The sequence below is a fragment of the Gymnoscopelus braueri genome, assembly GCF_963280865.1.
Source record: "Gymnoscopelus braueri genome assembly, contig: SCAFFOLD_222, whole genome shotgun sequence".
In the NCBI taxonomy this organism is placed as follows: Eukaryota; Metazoa; Chordata; class Actinopteri; order Myctophiformes; family Myctophidae; genus Gymnoscopelus; species Gymnoscopelus braueri.
The window spans coordinates 1-23519 of NW_027660815.1; the positions used below are offsets into that span (position 1 = coordinate 1).

At 42.0% G+C, this 23519-nt stretch overlaps 1 protein-coding gene across 1 annotated transcript; it reads right to left on the minus strand.

Moving 5' to 3' along the window:
* Positions 1-5775: 5775 nt before the first annotated feature.
* tfap2b (transcription factor AP-2 beta) lies at positions 5776-18045 on the minus strand (the record flags this gene model as incomplete). Its single annotated transcript, XM_080457554.1, is given in 8 exon segments — positions 5776-6070; positions 10712-10853; positions 11262-11380; positions 11489-11711; positions 12883-12931; positions 14470-14475; positions 14478-14942; positions 17974-18045. Coding segments are annotated over 8 exon segments (1347 nt in total). The 5' UTR covers positions 18022-18045.
* Between the last annotated feature and the right edge of the window lie 5474 nt (positions 18046-23519).

Consider the following 23519-nt stretch of genomic DNA (forward strand, 5'->3'; position numbering starts at 1 on the left):
TCTTCACCACTTGGACAAAATATGAATGACAGGTTTAAAGCGGTTAAAAATCAGGACATCGGCTGTATAATTGCTGATACCGTCACAAAAGATAATTAATGGCCGATATATCCGTTGAGCTTTACTTCCATGTGACCCGGGGCGGGGTGTGCAGTGTCCGAGTTGACCAACGGTTTCCCAGAACCACAAATGTCTGTATCTGTCTGTCTCTGTCTACGGGCTTGGGGAGAACGCAGCCAAATCTCTGTGTTTTTGGGAGGGTTGTTGGCACTGGCTTCCCTGACTGGCTGAGCTTTGCATCACGTTTGTGCCGCTGTGCCAATGTGTCTGTTTGGTGGACACCGGCTTCCCCGATTGCCTAACCCGACCTGGGTGGCTTCACTGATTGGCTGAGCTTTGCATCGTGTTTGTATCGCTTCGTCAATATAAGTGGCTGTGTGTGAGACAATGTGAGATAGGTCTCCGACTCAAACATGTCAAACAACATGTACAACGACTAGTAAGTTGCACAAATGGGTTGGCATGTATTCCCTTCGTTCCTGACTTGCGTGGTGCCCGAGTAGGCCAGTGCCCAAATGGTGCCGGTCTAGTATTTATAAATTGTGCCTGGATTGTTCCAGCTGTTGCAGGCCTCCTTTTGCAGGCCTCCCCACTCTCTGACCCTCTTTTCGGGTCTCACTACACAGGACAGTTGCACTGGAACAGCCAGCTAATGCCGGACCGGACCTGCACTTATATTATGCACCTGCATGCGAGGACTCAGAATATGAATTAAGAATGTCTTATGTAAATTTGCAACTGGCATGGCATTGTCTGCTCTAGGCCTTTTTCTCATGAAGAGGCAGAGGAGAAAAAAATTGCCTAGGTCATTGTTCCCTCTGTGTACCTTCTTTTTATCCATCACTGGCTTGCTGCTCACTTCCATTTCTCTTCTCATTCCCTGATCTGCTCAGGCTGAACAGCCAAACAAAGCTCTTCACTGACAACCTCTGCAGCTGATTCAACATGCTCAATCAGGTGACCAGCCACTGCTAATGGCTGACTTCCGCCAACAGCACAGGACACACAACACAAACGACGGGCGGTTGTCGGCCACAGATGCTCAAGGACGACTTTCTGGACAATGTTGGCTTGGTGTGTCAAGGCGTTCAGAGTTAAATTAAAGAACAATTATTCCACCCTCAGAGACTCATCATCACTTTATGATGATGTTCACAATATACCAGGACATTAATCTGTCATTAAGTGTGTGTGTGTGTGTGTGTGTGTGTGTGTGTGTGTGTGTGTGTGTGTGTGTGTGTGTGTGTGTGTGTGTGTGTGTGTGTGTGTGTGTGTGTGTGTGTGTGCGCGCGCGCGCGTGCGTGCGTGCGTGCGTGCGTGCGTGCGTCTGTGCGTCTGTGCGTGCGTCTGTGCGTGTGTTTGCGTGTGTGTAACCAGTTACATGGTTTTCTATGTTCTTCAGAATACCATGCATGTCTATGCCTGCACTGACTACTTAGGCTACTGTGGGTGTACAAATTGGTATCTCTTCTTTTTCTGCGCTGATTATATTCCTGCGTGGTTGTTGAATGTCAGTGCAAAGTGGCAAGTATTTTATTTTTCAGGACTGACTGTTAGTTAGTTAGTTAGTTTAGACAGATTGTTGGCTCACACATTTCAAATGCTTCTTCTGCCTAACAGTCTGTACATTGGAAGTGCACCTCCCCTCTTCCGTTTGACCAAAGTCAATGCTTATCCAGTGTGCTTCCAGAAATGGAAATATATGTACAAAAAATATATATATATGTATTCAGGTGAATGGAAATGAATGAAAAACAGATGACAGCTTCCTGTGCAGAACTTTTAGGGGGCATAATTAATTACAGACTGTTGCATTCAAAAGTTCTCTTTCTAGAGAAACTACTTTAACCATATATTATAGATCACTACTGGTTCATAGCTGAATCATCAAGTCACCTTTTAAATACTCTGTGTGGTGTCAGTCCTGGCTTCTAATTTTACCAACAAAAGAAAAGAAATGGAGGGGAAAAAATGCTTTCTAGTGTGCAGCATGATATCCTGTAATGAATAGAATAGAGCAAAACACAATATCTTATGTTGCACATAATTTGTACATTATCGGCAAAATATTTTTATAAAATGGATTGGAATAGTCTCTCTCTTATATATTTAGTGTGCTTATCTTTGGGGGGTGGGGTTCAACATTTTCGTAACTTTGAAACAGTATGGTTGAAATGTTTTGTTTATATTTATGAGCATATAATTTTTTTTTTTTTGCTAGTTTCATTCCTTTGCATATTCCAGGCATTTAAATTACACTTTTACAATAATAGAGGCTGTTACTCTGTCTAGGTCGAAATCTACACATTTAACTCAGACTTAAAAGTCAAGATTTTACAGTGCAGCCTAAGCAATTCATGAATTCTATGTCCAATTTGGAAGACTTGCTACTAACAAAGAAACAGAAAACAACTTTATGCGTATCTAATAGTGATGATTAGGGCATGTTACTGGCTTACAGCAACCTACTGTGCTGTGAGCTATATCTTATGAGATACACCTTGACCCTCACCCTCAAACAACCATTTTGAGAGTCCATAAAATCAGTATCTCATTGTCAATGGAGTAGCTCCCGGCTAACAATCTTGTCAGATAGCTTCCTTGACTCATGTGCCTCCCTTCATCTGATTTATTTGAGTTGTGAATGTTCACATGGCTAATAGTCCCCCTATTGAACAAAAAAATCACAACATAAATGATAGGCCTATTAGGGTGAACATTGATTAATTAAATTCAAGTGAAATTTGTAAAGATTTATGTAGATATTATCTGTTAGTAGTTATTATTCTTCATTTCACTATAGCATAGCCTATAGCCTATAGGCCTATGCTTACATTACATTACTTACTGTGACCCATATTTTATAGTTGGTCTTATGTGATGTTGTCAGTGTGGATATGTATAGATTGAAGGGAAATAATATAGGTTTTATTATTATTATTATTATTATTAATATCATTAATATAAGAGAGATATAATAAATGATGATGATGATTATTATTATTATTATTGTTATTATTATTATTATTATTATTATTATTATTATTATTATTATTATTATTATTATTATTATTATTATTATTATTATTATTTATATATATACATAGTGCAAGTGCATTTATCTGTTGGCTTTCCCGTTAGTTAGTCAGTTAATGTGTTTGTTTGTTAGTAGTTAGTTAGTTAGTTAATTGTTTGTTGTTCCAACCTGTCATATAGCTCATGGACTTGGCCGCTGATGCTTTGTGCTGCTCAGAGGATCTCTCTTTCTCTTTGTTGAGCACAAGTCGCTCGCGGACATGCGGGTGCTGAACTCTGCACCTGCGTCACGCGGCGTTCCACTCCACGGGTCACACTGCAGCCGCGGGCCACTCTACCCCCCCCCCCCCCCCCCCCCTCTCTCTCTCTCTCTCTCTCTCTCTCTCTCTCTCTCTCTCTCTCTCTCTCTCTCTCTCTCTCTCTCTCTCTCTCTCTCTCTCTCTCTCTCTCTCTCTCTCTCTCTCTCTCTCTCTCAGTCTCACCATTAGAATACCGGCGCTAGATCCCCACCGCAGAACCATAGAGTTATAATGCGCAGAACCGGGCCCGCGAGGCATGATTCTATTCCCCTGCGCGAGAGAGAAAGCCTCTCCGAAACGAGCGCCTCACTGGCTGGAAAATACAGCCAATTATCTCTGTGGAATAAGACAATATCCATCACCCCCCCCCCACCACCACCCCCACCATGATGCGCGCTGCTGAGTTGTTGCGTTCGCCTGTGCGCTGGTTATCGTTAATATCGTATCATTGTAGCATTGACCGTTCGTCGTACTCGTAACATACGACGGTGTCATGCGCCGAAAATAGCTCAATTTACAAGCTAACACAACGTCACATCTGTGAAACTGCGAGCTTGTAGATCTATGCCCGTCATCGTCGTACGACGGAGTATAAAGACTAGGCCTATATGTCCTAGAAAATAAAACTAAAACTTTTCTCTTTTCATTTTACACAAAATGCAAATTAAACTTATTGTTATTATTAGCCTATTAGGCCTGTTATTATTACTACATTGTTGGCTGTGCATTATCATGTGATGCAACCACTCTTCAGAGGAAATAGAAAATGGGTAACGGTTCTACCTCCCAAATAAACATCTTCATTCATTTATATAGGCTAGCTATATCTTCTAGTCTACATTGCTATCATGTAAGATAATTATAATCATGATCTCTCTTTTGGATTTGCTTTTATTGTTTCTAGCCCTATGTGTTTTCCATTAATAAATAAGCAGCAAATAAAATCAAACAAGTTAGTTTCAATCAAAATGTCATATGACTAAATTGGAAATGGTTTGTCACATGCAGCCTTCAGAAATTACAAGCAATATGGTGTCTTTGATTCCAGTGGCAAAGTAGATCTCACAAATGGAGTTTGTTAGACTGTCACACAGTCCAATTATCTGTTAATCTATCAATTTGTAAGTTAATTAGGAGAGCCTATGTTTTACACATAGGCAGGTAAACTGTCCCTAACATCTCACTTATGACTCACTTCAGAGTCATGATTCACAGATCTGTTTCTCATTTAATTTCATTGATGAAAAGACACCACACTCACAGTTAGGCCCAACTCATCTACGATTCTAACAATTCAGAAAGTGGACTTTTCACCCCCTGAAAAAAGAACTTTTCTCTCATATCATAAATTAGAATTAAGAACAGCATCGTTCAGAATTATTCAGAATGGATTTAAAACAAATAGATCAAAGTGAATTAAATATTGATACACAAACTGATCTGAATGTATTAAATAAAAACTAAATTGACCTCCTTCAACATGGGACCAGTTATAAACAGACAAGCAGTGGTGAGTTTGGAGAAAAGGCGGAGCTCGCACACCCTGCATAATAAAACACATGGTTTATTATCAATGTGATAGAAATGAAATCACTGGACAATTATAAGCATGTCTACCCATCATCATCATCATCATCATCATAATCATTATCATCATCAGCACCTTGACAACAGCTCTAGTGGAACAGAAATAACATTGGATGAGTCTCGCCCCCCCCTCCCTCACAAAGGTCAAATCACAGATAAATAGACCCCTACTCCGCACCTATTTACACAACCATCCATTTAAATTAATATAAATAAATATTTACACACATAAATTAAGACGCCTCACTCCTTATCGTATGCAGTCACCAGACAAACCTGCTTCACAGATACAATGTTGTCGCCGGCTCTCCGTAAAAACCCACACTGGACACTGAAGCACGCAAGTAGGCGTGCGTCCACGTGCATACAAAAACACAAGCAAAACTGGCGAGCGTACACATACACACAGTGTTGTGGATCCGCCGGCTCAGTCTCACAGGATGCAGCCAGAGGGGTGGGGGAGAGCAAAATGGACGTAACACCAGTAACCAGCATTTCCTGGGGGGGGGGGCGAAAAGAACGCAACACAGATGAAAAATCCCTCCGCGCTCTCTGACACTGGCCCACGGGCGTCTTATTTGTTTCCTCTAGAATCTTCTTTCCTCCTTCTCCTCCTCTTCCTCCTCCTCAGCCCTGTGTGTGGTAGGTCAGTCTCAGTGGCGTAAAGCTAGAAGTAACGGTGTTAACGGCTCTGTGTCTGTCTGTCTGTCTGTCTGCCTGCCTCCCACTCTCCTCTCCTCTCTCGTCAATCCTCCTCATCGTCCCTCCTCCCCCCCCCCCACCCCCCCGGGTTTCATTTCCGCTGCTTCTCGTCTTTGTCTCCGGCCTTGTTAGCGGCCTCGCCGTGCCGGCCGCCGGGCGGGTTGTTGTTGAGGAACATCTTGTCGAGTCCTTTGAGAGCCTCGTTGAGGTAGTTCTGGAGAGCGGTGAGCGCGGCGCAGATGGCGGGAGAGCCGAAGCCGTGCGTGATGAAGGAGAAGTGGGAGAGGCAGCTCTGGATGCCAGGCTCCAGGATGGGGGAGGGACGCGAGTTGCCCAGTGGAGTCCTGTCCTGGGCCAGCAGGTCTGTGAACTCCTTCAACAGCTGTCTGCAGGGAATGGGGAAGAACACGGTATGTCAGGGATGGAGTATATTGCACTGCATAATCCTGTTAACCACTTAAACCCTTTATACTGTTGTACGCCATAGACCGAAAATAGCAGTTCTACAAGCTCACAACACATCGCATTGTGAGGTTGTAGATCTGCTATGCGGCCCTCACACCTAGAGTTGGGCCGCACATCTGTTTTTTACTGGAGAAACAATTAGGCGGTGCACAGGCAGTAAGGCTATACTGCCACCTACACCAGTTATGCACACAAAAACAGCAAAACATAGCTTACTTTTATTTGTGTTAACGGTATTTTACTGTCCTGCCATTGCAATATAGTACGTACAGAGAACCCCAAATCAATCCTGATGTCATACAAAACTGTGTCTATGGAGAAAGTAAAGAAATTACATGATGCTACCATAATTCTTCCCTGTTTTCACAATTAACTAAAGGAGAATAAACCAATTTGGAGAACAGAGAATTAGAGAAGATTTACATTAATTTACAAATGTAGCTGATCTCTCTTCTTGTCTATGGAAAAAGAAAATAAACATGAGATATTAGATCATAGTTAATAGGGAAACAATTATGCCTTGTTTATACTGGATTTAGGTGCATTTAGGGTGTAATACTATCTATACCAAATTCCACGATTACAATCACACTACTTCAACCAACTCACTCAGTGGCAGGAACATAGAATGTTAAAGCTGACACTATACATTTCAGTAGGAAGGCCACTCAAAAAATATGCCCACTCATCCTTCTGCTTTTATGCCTATAGCATCAGCCTGTACCATTTTTTTCTTTTAATGCATTTACAAACACCATATTTGGTGTTTGGTGTCCAATTTAACAATTGGATTCATTGCCTTAAAAGAATGTTTAAAAGTTCAGCAATTAACATAATTGTACGGATTCACTGTATTGGTCCCACTTCATACTGTTGCTGTAGAATTTCCTCCGTGCTACAAAGCTATCTGGAGAGCACTGTAGTAGTAATAGTAGTAGTGGTAATAGTAGTAGTTGTAGTATCAATTCAGTGGATGGGATATGGGTTGGGGGAGTTGGAGAGGGGACGAGGATGCCACTGTAAAATGCTTTAACCACATGAAGCCTAGCATCCCTATTCTAGGGCGAACCTACTGCGAAAGACGACCTACAAGCTCACAACGCATGGCAACGTGACACATTGTGAGCTTGTAGATCGGCTGTTTTGGACGAAGAGATTTGCCGTAGACGGAAAAAGAAGCAGTCCAGTCCTGGGGGACCCTTGTCAACAAAGTATATAGGGTCTAAAATTGTTAAATACACCCACACTGCCTGTACCAGTGGTTCCCAAACTGGTGGTCAGGACCCCCAGGGGGGTCCCTAAATTGTTTTGGGGGGTCCCCAGATGATTAGCTTAATGTGCAATATTGTTTTCTCACTCAGCAGTAAACAAACCAACATACAGTATAGTGTATAAAGGGTATCTGCACATTTCTTAAGTTACAATTTAATTACCTTTTTAATACCAAATTGGCCAAATTGTCAAATATTACATAAGAAAGAGGCAAACATTGTGAAAATAGACGATCTACAAGTAGTTTGGCTATTTTCACAACATTTATCTGTGGAACCGAGTCAAACTAAATGTAATGCCTACAATTCCAAGTGCTTGTCACAGTTCAAATATGATTATTTTGGGGGGTCGTGACCTGAAAAGTTTGGGAACCCTTGGCCTATACCATCCGGAATAATCCTAAATCCCATATTAGGGTCACACCTAACTTTGAATCTGCCTATGTGGCCGTCTTTTTGCGCTGCTTTCCGTGTGAAAACGCTCGGTTGATGTTTTTAACTCTTCCAGCGCCATAGTTACAGGACGGGTTTATATATTTTACTCTGTGGGCACAGTTGTTTTTCCCCTTTAATTAGGCCTATAATTGTAATATTATATAAGCTCATTCTACCATTACACTTACCCAAAGTCACTCATGTATGTCACATGGATATGTATAAGCAAAACACAATACATGTTGCTTAAATAATGTAAAAGTCGGAGTCGAAAGTATAAGCTATACTGTACAGTACACCAACACATAAACATAAACATCACCATTATACTCCTTGATTAATCTTGAATAGTATACGTTGTCAAATCTTCAGTGTTCATTTAACTCTGACAGTGTAAAATCTTTGTCAATTTTTACACTCTCTGTGTTAAGGATTGTGTGAATGTATGACATAGAATATTGGTCCTAGTAGTGGTTCCCAAACTTTTAACTCAAGAACCAAAAGAGAAATTAGACGTTTGCCCGGGACCCAAGTGAAAACAGCAGATCTACAGTTGTGAGCTTGTAGATCTGCTATTTTCACACTTCTTTTAATTATTTATGGGAATTATTAGATTTTTTCGTTCTATTTATGAAATACTTTTGAACAATGTTGGAATTGGTGATTTTCTTTTTTTAAACTTTTTTAAATCTTTTGAAATAACATTAAAAAAATTGGTCCACAACCCAAAGATGTCATGGGAAACAGCTTAGGCATTATTATATCACAAAGCACACACTCTTACATTTCCGTAAGAATGTGACATTTGAAAGATGCATCTTCAAGAAGAAGTCCACAGTCTATAGGTACAACTTTAGGGGAATGCCATCCCCACTACATTCAGAACTCTGTCCCTGATAGCTTTATATTTTATGAAGGAATACTGTGGAAATCAACCTTATACCTCACCATCATCCATCCTTCTTGTTAGGGCTGGGCAATATATAGACGTTATATCGATCTCATGATATGAGTCTAGATATCATGTAGGATTTATTCAGGATTTTAATCACTTAGGCCCTATTTTATACTTTCAAAAATCTTCACAAATAGTGAAAATAGCTGATCTACGACAACGCATTGCATCGCAACACATTGTGAGCTTGTAGATTGACCATTTTTGCTATTTTGGAAAATGTTTGCAAAATGTTGAATAAATGAAAACATTTTTGATATCATCACAAAACATAAAGTATTATTGTCACGATATGGATATTCGGTATTTGGTCAAACAATATTGTGATATTTAATTTTGCAATATCGCCCAGCCCTACTCCTTGTTAAATTTCAACAAATCATGCACCAAATGAACTTAGGCCTCAGAAATTTTGGAATCACAGGCCTCCCCCCCCCCCCACCACCACCACTCCCCGTCTCTCTCTCTCGCTCTCACAGGCGCACACACCCCTATAAGCAGCCCAGGGGCAGAGCTACAGCGATGAGTGACAGGCTGGGTTGGGTGAGCCCAGCTGGGGTTAGGGGGGTCGGGAGTAGAGAGGAGAAGCTGCCACCCCAAGGCTACACTCAAGGCTCCGAGTGTTGTTTTCTGACGACTTGAAACACTCCACTGCTAAATAATGAATTTTTATCAGGCGAGTAGCAACCCACCACGTTGGAACAGGTTCGGATCTGAGCATCAAACGTCCACACTGCTCAACACACAAGGTGTTGTGTATATAGAGGTGTATGCGCGTGCATGCATGCATGCAAGTATACAGGCAAGCACACAGACACAGACACAGACATACAGACAAGACACACAGACACACACATGCGCGTGCACGCACGCGTGCACGCACGCACGCACGCACGCACGCACGCACGCACGCACGCACGCACGCACGCACGCACGCACGCACACACACACACACACACACACACACACACACACACACACACACACACACACACACACACACACACACACACACACACACACACACACACATACATACACACACACACACACAGATGGCTGAAGGTGAACAAACTATAACACTGTAATAATACTGTTCTGATCAGAATGTTTTTCTTTTCTTTAAAGTTTCATGGGCAGAATGATTGATAATGGTAATTTTGTGAAAATGTATGTGATAGAGCAGTCTCAAGCCAGAATGATTGAAAGAGAGCTTAAATATTTTTCCTCCTGATAGGCTGAATCAGTTTGTAAACCAAATCACTGATTTAAAATCAGAGACCACTGAATTAATTTACTCAGCAAAGCAGCCATATGAAAATTAAGTTTTTATGTATTTATTTATTTCTGAACTGTTCTCAATGGAATCATAAATCAAAATCCTTAAAAAATGTTTCCCATCAAACATTAACAAGGTCTCATAGGAAAAGGAAAGAAGTATTAATGGAGGATATAGGCTACAGTGTGTATGAATTTATTTTAATAACGCAGTCTCACGGTGTTAATTGGTATTTAAAGAGTAAATATTGCTCCCTGGTTTAAAAAAAATAAAAAGAAAGAAAGAAAGAAAGAAAGAAAATAAAAAAGGGTAATATAACTTGTCAAGGCATTTGATTTAGGCTACATTTTGAATTGTAGATAATTGTCATTATTAATGATTACAATTGATCTATATGTTTCTCGTATCATGTCCCGAGTCATCTTGGCTCTTGGGCCAAAATCGTAGGCCTGTTTCAACTCGCCAATCTCATGCGACCGAAGAAATAATAAAAAACAAATCACCTCCAGTTTCCTTCAAACGTAAACTGAACTCCATTCGTTGTAACATGAATGTATGTATCATGTATGTGTGTGTGGTGTGTAAACTACATGCCATCTGCTGTGCAGTGTGCATGACTCACTTTGTTGCCAGTAGCATGTTTTTCCGCGCGTGGAGCTCGCTGGGGTCCGCGTGCTGCCGGTTGAGGTACTCGCTCACGGCTTTGGTGGGAAACTCCGTCTCGCAGAGGTATCCGAAGTCACGAGCCAGGTGGACCGCTTCACCTGAAAGGGCGCGTGGATTTGTGTGTCAAATAGGCTACAGATTCACTGAATAAGCTTTTCTTAAAGTCCGTGATTGTGGGGTCAGTGTGGCAACAGTGGGGAAATAATCAGCCTGGAATGCCAAAATGGGTATAGTTTTAATAGCTCTGGTTCATATAGTGTTAGGAGGAGGAGAACTCCTTCTAACGCTATAGACCAGAGCTAAGTTTGCTATATATTCACTTGTTAACATAATTGTTGTAGCTAGGCTATATTATTTCAAATGTTTTTCAAATGTTATTATTCCCAATAACCTATTATTTCAAATGTTGAAATAATAGGTTATTGGGATCAAAAAGCTTATAGTGACACCTTCATACGGAGTTATAGGCCCTAGCCTATATAGCCTGCATGGCTATAAAAGCCTACCTTCTACTAGAGATGTCAGTAATGTGACATTGGCAGCCTTGCGTCTTCCAGCGGGTAAATTCAGTCCAATCTTCTCCAGCTTCTCTCTCAGAGATCTTCCACCGTTTTTGGACTTTGCTCTGAGAAAACGAAACGAATTATTAAAAAATGCGTGCCAGTGCGACACGTGTTGGGTTAAGTTTTAGCAGGCGTTTTACGGGTGGCAAAGAGGGCCCATTTGTTCTTACCTTCTCAGCACGCCTCCCAGCAGAGAGGCGTTGAGGCACTCTGGTGGGGACAGTCTCCTCTGCACCTCTCCCACCGTCACCTTGTACTTGGAGGTGGAGCTGAGCAGGGACAGGCGGCCCGGCACCGAACAGAACACCTCGTTGATGTTCACCGCCAATCCGCCCATCAGGCCGTCCTTCCCCAGCATCAGAGAGCCCATGCTCTTGTGGTGTGGCATCGGAACTGAACCAGGGAACACAAGTCACGAAAACGTTATCTCCGTCTGTCTGTCTGTCTGTCTGTCTGTCTGTCTGTCTGTCTGTCTGTCTGTCTGTCTGTCTGTCTGTCTGTCTGTCTGTCAGTCTGTCTGTCTGTCTGTCATAGCAGTTTTAGAGTGGCTCTCAAAGTGGGGTCCGGCGGGGACCCCTAGGGGTCCTTGGGGGGTGACCCAGGCCCTGGGCTGGGACCCCAGCAAAATTAGTTGAAATAGCATCAAAATCAGTTTTACCACAATACCATATATCTCTATGCTTTGGCTATTCAAAATAGCCAACCTAGCTCACTGTTGCATCATGAATCATGATGCATTATGAGCTTGTAGATCTGCTATTTTTGAAATGTTAAAAATTTGGAATAATGTTGAACATTAAAACACAAATCTTCTCTTGGGGGTCCAAACAAACGGCTACACATCAATTTAGGGATCCTTGACGTGAAGAAGTTTGAGAACCACTGAGTTATGATGATATTCCTGCTCGGTTGGAATGGCACTTGGCACCGAGTGTGTCCCAAACTGTGCCTGAGTGTTTGACATGGGGTCCTCTCTCTCTCTCTCTCTCTCTCTCTCTCTCTCTCTCTCTCTCTCTCTCTCTCTCTCTCTCTCTCTCTCTCTCTCTCTCTCTCTGATGATGTGCGGTGATTTAGTTACGGGACGTTGAGTGAGTGAAGCTCCCCGCGGGCCATTTAAGCCGCTGATGTAATAAATGGCACCGCTCACGGAGATCTCGTGAGCTCGTTTAGAAGCTAATCTGCGGTATTATCCCCCGCGGAGCCATCAAAACCCCTCGCTGCTGGGCTGGCCCCGCGCGCTGCCTGCCTGCCATGCTTTACGCCATTAGAGAGAGCATTAACACGGATCGGATGAAGGAGCTTCTCGCGGTGAGATCTTAACCGGCCGTGGAAGAGAAACGGGGAGGTGGTTAATGCGATTTTTGGAGGCGCGAGTCAATCAACAATCGATAATAATATCATAATGAGGAATGTCTCGCGACATTAAATAACGGTACATGGGGGCGCTTCATTAGGTCGAGGAGGCGTGGTCACGGATACAGCTAATGCCAATCAAAGTTTGAGAGAGAGAGAGAGAGAGAGAGAGAGAGAGAGAGAGAGAGAGAGAGAGAGAGAGCGTGCGTACCTTTCTTAATTACTGATTGATCCAGGATGCTCATTCCGTTGTCATCGACCTGTCAGTTAGAGCAAAGATGAACATATACACATTAGACCTTCACTGAAAAATAATCGTATAGTTTGACCTTTCTGGCAAATAATTGGTCATCATAATATGGACATGGGATTCAGTCCGCAGTAAAAAAAAATATAGGCCTATGTATTGCACCTGGGAGCATTTTTAAGTTATTTGATATTAATGTCTCCGTGACAGTCAAATCCGGCTGATGATCTAGTTTGGATTTAGCTCATGTGTTTCCTCGTGAAATAGACCTGCTGTAGGCTATACAGTAGCCTGTCATTATAACCATTATAATTATTATAATCATTATTATAATAATTATTATTGCAATAAGTGGTAAACAAATCCTTGAATATTGCGTCAAAGCCAAGGTAAATTTAATAAAACCATCATGGCAGAATAGCCTTAAATCAGAAATAAGAGAATATTTAAGTTTTTTAAACGGCAACATATTAAGGCTTATGGCCTCTATAGGGCCAATTCTACAAAGCTTATAAAGCAATATTACATTTCACAAAATGTAATATTGCAATAGGCCAGTTCCATTAAACAAGAGTATTTGAAATACTTGGTATAATAACAGCATCATCATCATCATCATCATCATCATCATCATCATCATCATCATCATCATCATAATAATAATAATTATTATTATTATAATAATAGTATAATAAATTGCATTTATTTTACAGTAATAATTATAATATTTTGGTGGTAGAAATCCAATCAAATCGTCATGAAACGCTAGAGTGTTTTGTGTTATTACAAATTGTGGCAGACAAAAAGTGTCAGACTTTCTCTTTCAGTTGTTTATTGACATGACGTTGGCTAATTGTTTGAACGATGCATGAGCCGTGTGTCAGTAGTGCACACAACATCGCATTTGAGCTCCATTTAGCAATTTGAACCACAAACTATACCCATAGCCAGCTATAAAATATGGAGATTGTGCTATTGTGTCTCTTTTAAGACAGTTTTGTTACCTTGAGGCCATTTACATTATAGGCTACAGCTGTGGTGACCCCATGCAGCCCTGGGGGAATTTAAGTTCGTTGACCCTATAACCCTAATAGCAATGATACATGGCAACATTAAATTATATACCATTTGGTCAACAGTTATGGGATTCCTTGTAGATGAATCACGGCAATTGTAATGTTTAAACTTCCAATATCAATATATAATAGCATACCACTAACACCAATGCTATATTCCTGAATGTTGTCTTATCGTCAGTCGTTCAAAACTGTTATTCCTAGAACGTTGGAAATTGTGTTGGCCAGTGGTTCTCAGGGGTCCGGGGATCCCCAGGGGTCCTTGTGGGGGGGTTCCAGGAGGTCCCCAGCGAAATGTATTAATCAGTTTAACCACAAAAACAAAACAAAAACTGTTTAACATTTGGAATATTTTTGAAATATTTCAAACTATTTTCAGATGGGGGTCCCTTGGCAAAAAGCTACATTATTTGGCATGAAAAATATTGAGAACCACTGTTATAGTTATAGTTAACCTATATGATGTGTAAACCACTGACTGACCTGATCGTCCATGCCATGCAGCCCGTGCAGCAGTCCATCGGACATGCCGTGCTCTAATCCCGGGTGAGTCGAGTGGAGCAACACGTCAGGCCGCCGCACGCCACCATAGTCCCGCCGTGGGTCCACTAGTCCGGACAGCTGGCCGAGTGAAGCTCGGGGCTGGGCCAGTAAAGAGGAGCTGTCCACCATGCGTTCCCCCCCGGCCGTGTCCTGTCGCTGCCGCGCGCCCCACGCGCCCTGCTGGGTCTGGTGCAGGGAGTTGAGGGAGTAGGGGTCGCCGACATGGGAGTACGGGTCCTGGCTCTGGTAGTGAGCTAGCGGCTGGTAGGGAGGAGGGAAGTACGGAGGCTGGAAGTCCGAGGAGGGCGCGTGAGAGAGCGGCGGGGCGCTGGAATAGGGTCCGGCGTGCGAGCCCCCCAGCTGGGACAGGCGAGAGCTGTGGCTCGGGACGCCGTCATGCCGGTCCTTCAGGGAGGTGAAGAGAATCACACGAAGAAGGATACATAAATGAAAAGGGTGTTATCTTTAATTCACAGATTTGCACACATTTTCACGATTTTCCAAAAATAGCCAAAGAAATCGAAAATGACAACGTCCTGCATGAACACAGCCAGGCCTGGGAAATCAAGCCAACCCAAACAGCAAATATATAGCAATCGTGCATGCAAACTTAAACAACATTATTATGCTATTGATGATATTTTTACATTAGGGTGTCATCTAAGAACAGAAGCACAAATCCGTCCAAATGAAAGCCTATCGGTTATATAATGGGCCTACAGAAAAAAAACGTTGCATCAGAAAAATAAAATCGTTAGGCTACTTTGTGCAGAAGGCAAAGCTATAATATCAGATTTTTTTGATGAATTGAATACACATGGACCCCACTGGAAACAAGCCATATAATGCTTTCTTGGTTTTAATCCTTTTAGCAGACCTTGTATAGAACTGTACTTTTCGTTTTTTTTGGCAAACTGTTAATAAAGTATTCAATCAATCAATCAATCAATCAATCAATCATTCAATCAAAGAATCAACACATTTTGGAATAGACTACCATATTCCGCAACGACAAAACTCACCGTGGTGGAATAGTGGACTAACATCTGTTTACCGTCTTGCTGCCTGGTGCCAACCGGGCTCTATAGCCAAATAACGGCAAACCAGTGGGACCATAGACTATAGACCGGACTAGGACACCGCAAACCACGCACAGAAGCACGGGGTGCAGAAACTCATAACATAAGCGCACAGGATTAATTCCAGATAAAAATGAACAGTTTTGTATTGCTATATAGTCTTCTCCCATACAGAACCTTCTTCCGCCCCAAGCTCACGCCGCTCTGAGTGTGTGTGTGAGTGAGTGCGTGCGTGCGTGTGTGTATGTGTGTGTGTGACGTGAGAGAGGAGAGAGGAGGAGTGAGCCCGGTGCTCCTCCCCGCCCTCTACCCCCGGTGCGGTGTAATTGTTATTCATGACTGAGACTTACAGGAATATTAATGCGCACTATAGAGGGCAGGGGAACTGGCGACACACCAAGCATGGAAGCTCTCGCGCAACGACCCTGAGTGACGTTTCACGCAAAAGACAGTGCGCGTGCAGAAAGTGAGAGGTGTCTTTCTAGTCGCTCTCTCTCTCTCTCTCTCTCTCCTCTCTCTTCTCTCTCTCTCTCTCCTCTCTCTCTCACTCTCTCTCTCTCTCCTCTCCTCTCTCTCTCTAACCAGTCAACCAGGTGCCAAAATAAATGGAACCGGAGCCTCCTACTATCACAGTTGTGCATTTTGGGGACCTTTTTACGCACAAAGGGTAATCATCATATTAAAACGACCTATGCCCCTGGTAAAAATCTGCACTGTATATGGCGGTAGAACACATCACTGCTTGCAGCCATAAAGAAAGAACAAGCAAAAATAGCAAAAATGGCCAAACTTGGTTAAACTTTATCTCTCCATTGCTCCCCAAGCATGAAGCAATATTTCACTTTTAATGAGCCCTCGTAAACCAGACACTTTTAATTTACCTAATCTAGGCCAGAATAAACGACCCAGCAGTGCCAGCACACCCGCTGCAGCTGTTTTTGACAGCCTGCTAAAAAACACACAAGTCACTGCGTCACGCATGTCCCCTTTCACCCATACAATGCTGTTTTAGGTTATTTTCTCCGGTGACATCTTGCCGGTGAAAAGAACCTAAACAGTAGGCTACTAGTATGCCGGTGTTTCATAGTCCCGTGATTCTCAACCTGTGGATCTGGATTCGCAGGGGGGTCCCCACATGATTTTGGAGGGGGTCCCCAGATGACAGTGAAGTGACAATTTAAGGACTTTTGAGACCTTTTTGATACCTCAAAAAAAGAAAAAGAAAAGAAAAGAAAAGAAAAAAGACCATTATTGCATCAAAAGTAATCAACAAACTACTATAAAAACTGGTCAAACATTGGCCAAATTGTCAAATAATATAAGAAAGAGGCAAACATTGTGAAAATAGCCGATCTGCTATTTTCACAATATCTGTGAACCGAGTCAAAATGCCTCAAGTCCTACAATTCCAAGTGCTTGTCAGGGTGTGAGTATGGGGGGGGGTGTCCCCAGTTCAAATATTATTATTTTGGGGGGTCACGACCTGAAAAGGTTGAGAACCACTGCCATAGTCCTCCACCGTCACACCGTGAGAGAGAAGCCATGTGCGGCACGAGACATGGGCGTCCCACCGAGAGGAGCCGAGGGCTGCCCGAGCTCGAGCACAAAGAGCGCAGAAAGGGCAACTATAGCGAGGCCCTCCGAGGGCCTCGCTATAGTTGCCCTTTCTGCGCTCTTTGTGCTCGAGCCCATTCAGCGCATAGTTTCACCCATGCAGCGCGTGGCGCTTCCTTTTGCTCCGCTACTTTTTTATTGTTCTGGGACCAAAGCCAAATGATTTACATACTTCTCTGACACTAGCTTCGTTTTCACCGTCCCCCTGACCCTATGTCTACATCTCACTGGATTTGCATTTATTTATTAGACAATTTAATTATTCGATTGTTTGAGGGACTTTTTCAGCATGAAGCTTTATTTTCTACAAATAAATACAATAAAACACCACATATCTATTCAAGTCTATATCTTGATAGATATTCAACCGTTAAACGGTGACATAATCATTCTAACATCAAATTATTCACTAATCTATGCTATATTAAATAGATAATAGATAATAATTACTTAAAACAACGAATTATCTATAGATAGGCTTTTCCAAACACGTTTCCCAAAAAAACCTACATAAAGCACATTACTAAGTACTGCAAAATAATCAAGTGACACTCAAACAAAATATGACTGGATATGGATTCAATCGAATAGGCTGCCGTCCAGTTTCTAATCCACAGCCGGCACTGCAATACAAAATAGGCACACAGTGTAGAGTAGACTATGTTAATTAAATAACAATTCATGCATTGTAAAATCAGAGATAAGGAGCCAATTTCCCAAATACATAAGCAGCTGCACGTTACCTCATAAATATCTTCATACTTGACATTCTCAACTAGCTTCCACAGCATGGTCTCTCTCTGGTGTCTGTAAACTGAATGCACCCAAGTGAGAGGTGGATGCCTCAACTCTCTCTCTCTCTCTCTCTCTCTCTCTCTCTCTCTCTCTCTCTCTCTCTCTCTCTCTCTCTCTCTCTCTCTTCTCTCTCTCTCTCTCTCTCTCTCTCTCTCTCTCTCTCTTCTCTTCTCTCTTTCGCTCTCTCTTCTCTCTTTCTCTCTCTCTCTCTCTCTCTCTCTCTCTCTCTCTCTCTCTCTCTCTCTCTCTCTCTCTCTCTCTCTCTCTCTCTCTCTCTCTCTCTCTCTCACTCACTCATTCTCCCTCTCCATCTCTCTCACTCCCTCTCTTTGTCTCTCTCCGCCCTCCTCCATGCAAGCAGGCAGACCTTATGAATGGGAAACCCCATACAAGAGTACTACTAGTGATGTTGTGGGGCATGGGTTGAGAGGAAGGAGGCATTTGTAGCTTATAGGGGACATAAACTATTGTAATAAAATAATTGTCCATGTAAAAAAAAATAAGCACTATACAAGACATACACCTGGGGGTGCGCAACACATAGTCATTCACTAGCAGGCCAGTCAGAGATGTGATGCAGTAAGTACATAAACATAAATACAAGCCTACATAAACACAGCAAATTGAATTTAAGTGAGAATACAATTAGTGGCATATCCATATAGACTACATAAAGCCTAGCTAGCCTATTAGAAGACTATGAGTCCAATAATTCTCTTGCCCTTTGAGGCTCACTGTATTTCAGATAACAAATAATTACCACTGACTTATGTGGAATGATGTGTTTTTCCAGCACACACCAGAACTATAGAAACTACTACAGAAACACATGATAAAATTGATAAGCAGCTTTAGTCAAATCTACTGATATCAGACATGGTAGTAGACCTGTGTTATCATTGTTTCATTCATAGGCTACATTGACATGGCAATGGCATTGCTGCAAAGCTATACTCACTCCATGCAATGCACTATGGTGTTCTGAATTTGAATTTAGTTGTCCAGTTTGTGCTTCCAATGCAGTTCAGTGGAGGTGAATGACGATGTTGAGTTGTGATGAAATGAGATGTGTTTTAGGGTAAAAAGTAATATTACATAACATAATTGTGCCAATAATGCCATTTCTCCTTGCATCATTACCAATAGCAGTAGCACAATTAACCTGAATTTACATGTATATTATTACTTAGTATCTTATTTGTATTATTTGTATTTATGTGTTGGACATTCACATACTTTTATTTCACTGGTAATTCCCGGAAAAGATTGCTTTACAGTCAGCACATAGTTACCTTAAATCAGCACACACCTTTTAGATATAATGAATGTGAGGTAAATTGGTAGAATATTGGCCAACATAGAACATAGGTACATTGGGACTTGCAAAATATATGCAGTATGCTGTGTATTTATGAGTATGTCACTTTTCCAATTGCCACTTCAGCGTTGAACAGAGGTAAAATAAACAAAATAAAATAAAAGTTAAGAAGGAAAGCCTGTTCAAAACTGTTGAGGCTGCCTTGATAGGCCATGGTTCATAGATTGATTGATTATTGGCCAGTGTGATATGTTGCCATGAGGCCTCAAATTCCACACTGCTTGCCTTGAACCAATCCTCCTCTCACCCCTCCCTTTGCCCCGTGTGTGTATTTGCTCAAGTATGTGTAAACTGCACCCCCTGGTGTCTCAACAGCCTATGTGCAATCTCTGCTATGCATCAGTGACTTTGAGGTTTCAGCTACCAACTGTCTCTTATTTCCATAAGAGTGTTCCGTATTTGTCAGATGCTGTTTCAAAAGGATTTCCCAAATGTTCAATTGTGTTCTGTAAATCGGGGATAAACAAACCTGTACATGATGCCAACTACCCCCAAGTAGCCATAGCCTCTAGCTGCGTCCCCCTATTTTGGCTTAAAAAATTGGCATGACAATAAAAAAAATAATTAAAAAATGTTGACAATAACATGGCCAAAATAGGGAGGCCAGGTTGAAAGTGGCTAAACTGGCACAATGTATATATTTATATATATTAAAGATTTATTTCCCCCCCTCTCCATTCTAGTTAGCCCCCCTGGCGCCCCCTAGTGGTCCCCCTAGGGAGCGCTGCCCCCACTTTGAAAACCACAGCTGTAGTCCAAATGGAGCACTGAGTCTGATGTTGATGATTGAATTGTGTTGAAGTAGAGCCGAGATGAGTAAATGAGTATACGCACCAATTGTCTCTCCTCTTGTACTGAACCCCGAATGGTGGGATCTGTTTTAAATAACGCTGAAGTGTACAGGCCAAATGTGCAAACAATCATTCCACACAAGTACTATATCATGTACAGTAAAGCAGTGTATTATAGACCTAACAGTGTCTGTGTATTTGAGGTCTAATTTACAACCTGTCATTCACGGCAGGTAGGAACCAACTGGACTGGCTCAATTTCAGTCCGAATTAATTGATCACATCTCAGTTTCTCATTCTTCATTAAAAAAAAGTCGTTTCTATCTTTGGTCAGGTTTAAGCTTGTATACCTACAAAAAAGCACAAATCCTTGGTAATTTTTTAGCCTACCTCTTGTCTTGAGCCTTTTATACTTAAAAATGTAAAATAAAAAAAGGAAATAGCTACTTTGATTACTCTAAACATATTTGACATACCAACAAGGGACGCAGCTGGGTTGAAGTGATTTACTCTGAGAATGTAAAACAAAATGACCCATAAGGGGTTCGCATCGGGTCAGGTTCAAATGTTCAGGCCTGAGTCAAGCGCTAATGAGGCTGTGTGTGGTGGACTGACTCATATGGCTGCTGCCTATGGGTCTATATGAAAGCGAGTGTGTAGCCATACTGTATCATGTATGTGAATGTGTGCCATCACTGCCATGGTTACCATGCATGTCCTTTGATGTTTGGTGGTAAAATGCCGCTGAGGATATCAGACATGAATGTTTAAGAAGCACGGCTGTTCTCTGGAGTGAGTCACCCTCTGCCAAATCCCCCCCCCCCCTGTCTGCCATTCTCTACCAGCTATCATTAATTCTCTTCTCTCTCTCATTCTATGCACGCTCTGTCCTTCCATCTCTGTCTTTCGCACACGCCCTCATTCTTTCCCTCCGCTTCTCTCTCCCGCTCTCTCATTCTCTCTCTCTCTGTTTCATATATCCCTCTATTTTTCTCTGTATAGCTCTGTTTCTTTATCTTGCTTCCTTCTCTGTCTACCTCAGTGGTTCTCAAACTTTCTCATGTCAAGGACCCCCCCAAATTGACACATATTAGCCCGCGCACCCCCATTTGAAAACATATGTCAGGGCCCCCCCATCTAAGAGAAGATGTTTACAGCTATATAGAGTGATTCTCAAACATTTTTGATATGCAATCGGCCACGGACCCCCATTTGATACCATTTATCTCTGGGACCCACAAACACTGTATATCATCAGTATTCATTTAGCTCTGAGAGTGGTTAGTGGTCCTAACTATACATTTGGATGGGGACCCCCTGGAACCCCTTCAAGAACCCCTGGGGGTCCCCGAACCCTACTTTGAGAACCACTGGTCTATATCATCCAATATTCTTCTCTGTTCACTCTTTCGTGTACTGTACGTACGAACGCACACGCGCGCGCGCGCGCACACACACACACACACACACACACACACACACACACACACACACACACACACACACACACACACACACGGCGGCAGGGCAGGGCATATGACAGTTAGCAGTGACAGATGTCCTGACAGTCTGGAGGTCTGCAGGCGTGGTTGTGTTAGTTTGTCCTCCTGCAGGGCTTTGACATACGATGTATCAGCATACATTAGCCTGCACTGCTTCACATGACACATTCCACCCCGCCTTTTGTTCCAACGACTTAGAAATGATAGGCTATACATCATCACTATATGCACGCACGCAGTCTTGTGGAGTTTTTTAAGTCTGTCCTGTTTTGCAGTGGTGGAAAAAGTACTCAAATGTTTTACTTGAGTAAAAGTATCAATACTGCAATGCAGACATACTCTGTTAAAAGTAAAAGTCTGGTTTTTAAGGTTACTTTAAAGTACAAAAGTATTGGCATCAAAATGTACTTAAAGTACCAAAAGTAAGAGTACTCATTATGCAGAATGTCCTATTTCACAAGTGTTCAAAATGTTTAAAAATCTTTTGAAAATAGCAGATCTACAAGCTCACAATGCATAGCCGAATACTGGGATAAAGTGGTTAATGCATGTTTTGTAATAATAATCTAAATCTACAAAGTGACTTGTAACTAAAGTTTTCAAATAATTGTAGTGGAGTAAAAAGGACAACATTTGCCTCTGAGATGTAGTGGAGTATAGTACAAGTATTCTGAAAATTGAAAATAACCCAGTAAAGTAAATAATCTCAAATGTATATTTATAGTTACTTTCCACTAGGCTATACTGCCTTTTTGTAGTGTTGGTTCCACCTGTTCTGCTGATCTTCCTTTAGGTTGATTTATAGCCTACTCTGTCGTGGGCTCGTGGCGTGCCTCGTGCAAGCGTGTAGATATAGGCTCTTGTCAGCAAGCGACACCGTCAGTCTTTATAGGGAAGTTTGGAGCAGCAGCACGCTGTTTCATGCAGTTATGTCCCTCTCATTGGACCCTCGTTAGCTTCATAGCGGGGTACACACCACGGACTTTAGACTTTGTGACTTGTGGTTTTTCCTCCCCACTGGTGGTGGTTACTTTAGTATTTGGCCGCCCGGCATGGGCTACAGAGTAGTAGCCTATAGTAAACATCCTTTATTTTGATCATTAAAATGATTGTGACGCTATGTTAACTAATTTCACTGGGGACCACCTGGAACCCCCTCAAGGACCACTGGTGGTCCCCGGACCACTGGTTGAGAACCACTGAGACCAACATAATGATTCAACCTAGTATTTATGAAATGCTGCAGTAACCACAAAAAGACAGTTATTTCCTATGGAATCGGATCACTGCCAATACTCCTAACTTCGAATAAAGGTTTCAGAACCTCGAAAACCTTTTTTGCAAGACTGAAAACTCGTTTCGAATCTCTGAAAAAAGTGTTGAATCTCTGAAAAAAGTGTTGAATCTCTGAAAAAAGTGTTGATAGGCCGAATTTTTTTTTCAAAACTCTGAACAAATATTTTACAGTGTTTCGCCAACACATTTTCAGAGTTTCAAATTTGTCACAAACACACTTTCAGAATATGCATTTTGGCACTGTTCTCCCTGGGTATTATTTTGTTTTACATGTGTGAAACCTTGTAAACTCCTGACTTAAAATAAAGGGTTCAAAAGGCTTGAAAATAATTTCAAGACTGAGAACTGGTTTTGAATCTTTGAAAAAAGTGTTGATAGGCTGAAAGTGTTTCTCAAATCCTTGCAAACACATTTTACAGTGTTTCGTCAACACCTTTTCAGAGTTTCAAATTGGTCACAAACACACTTTCAGAATATGCATTTTGGCACTGTTCTCCTTGGGTATTATGTTGTTTTCCATGTTAGAA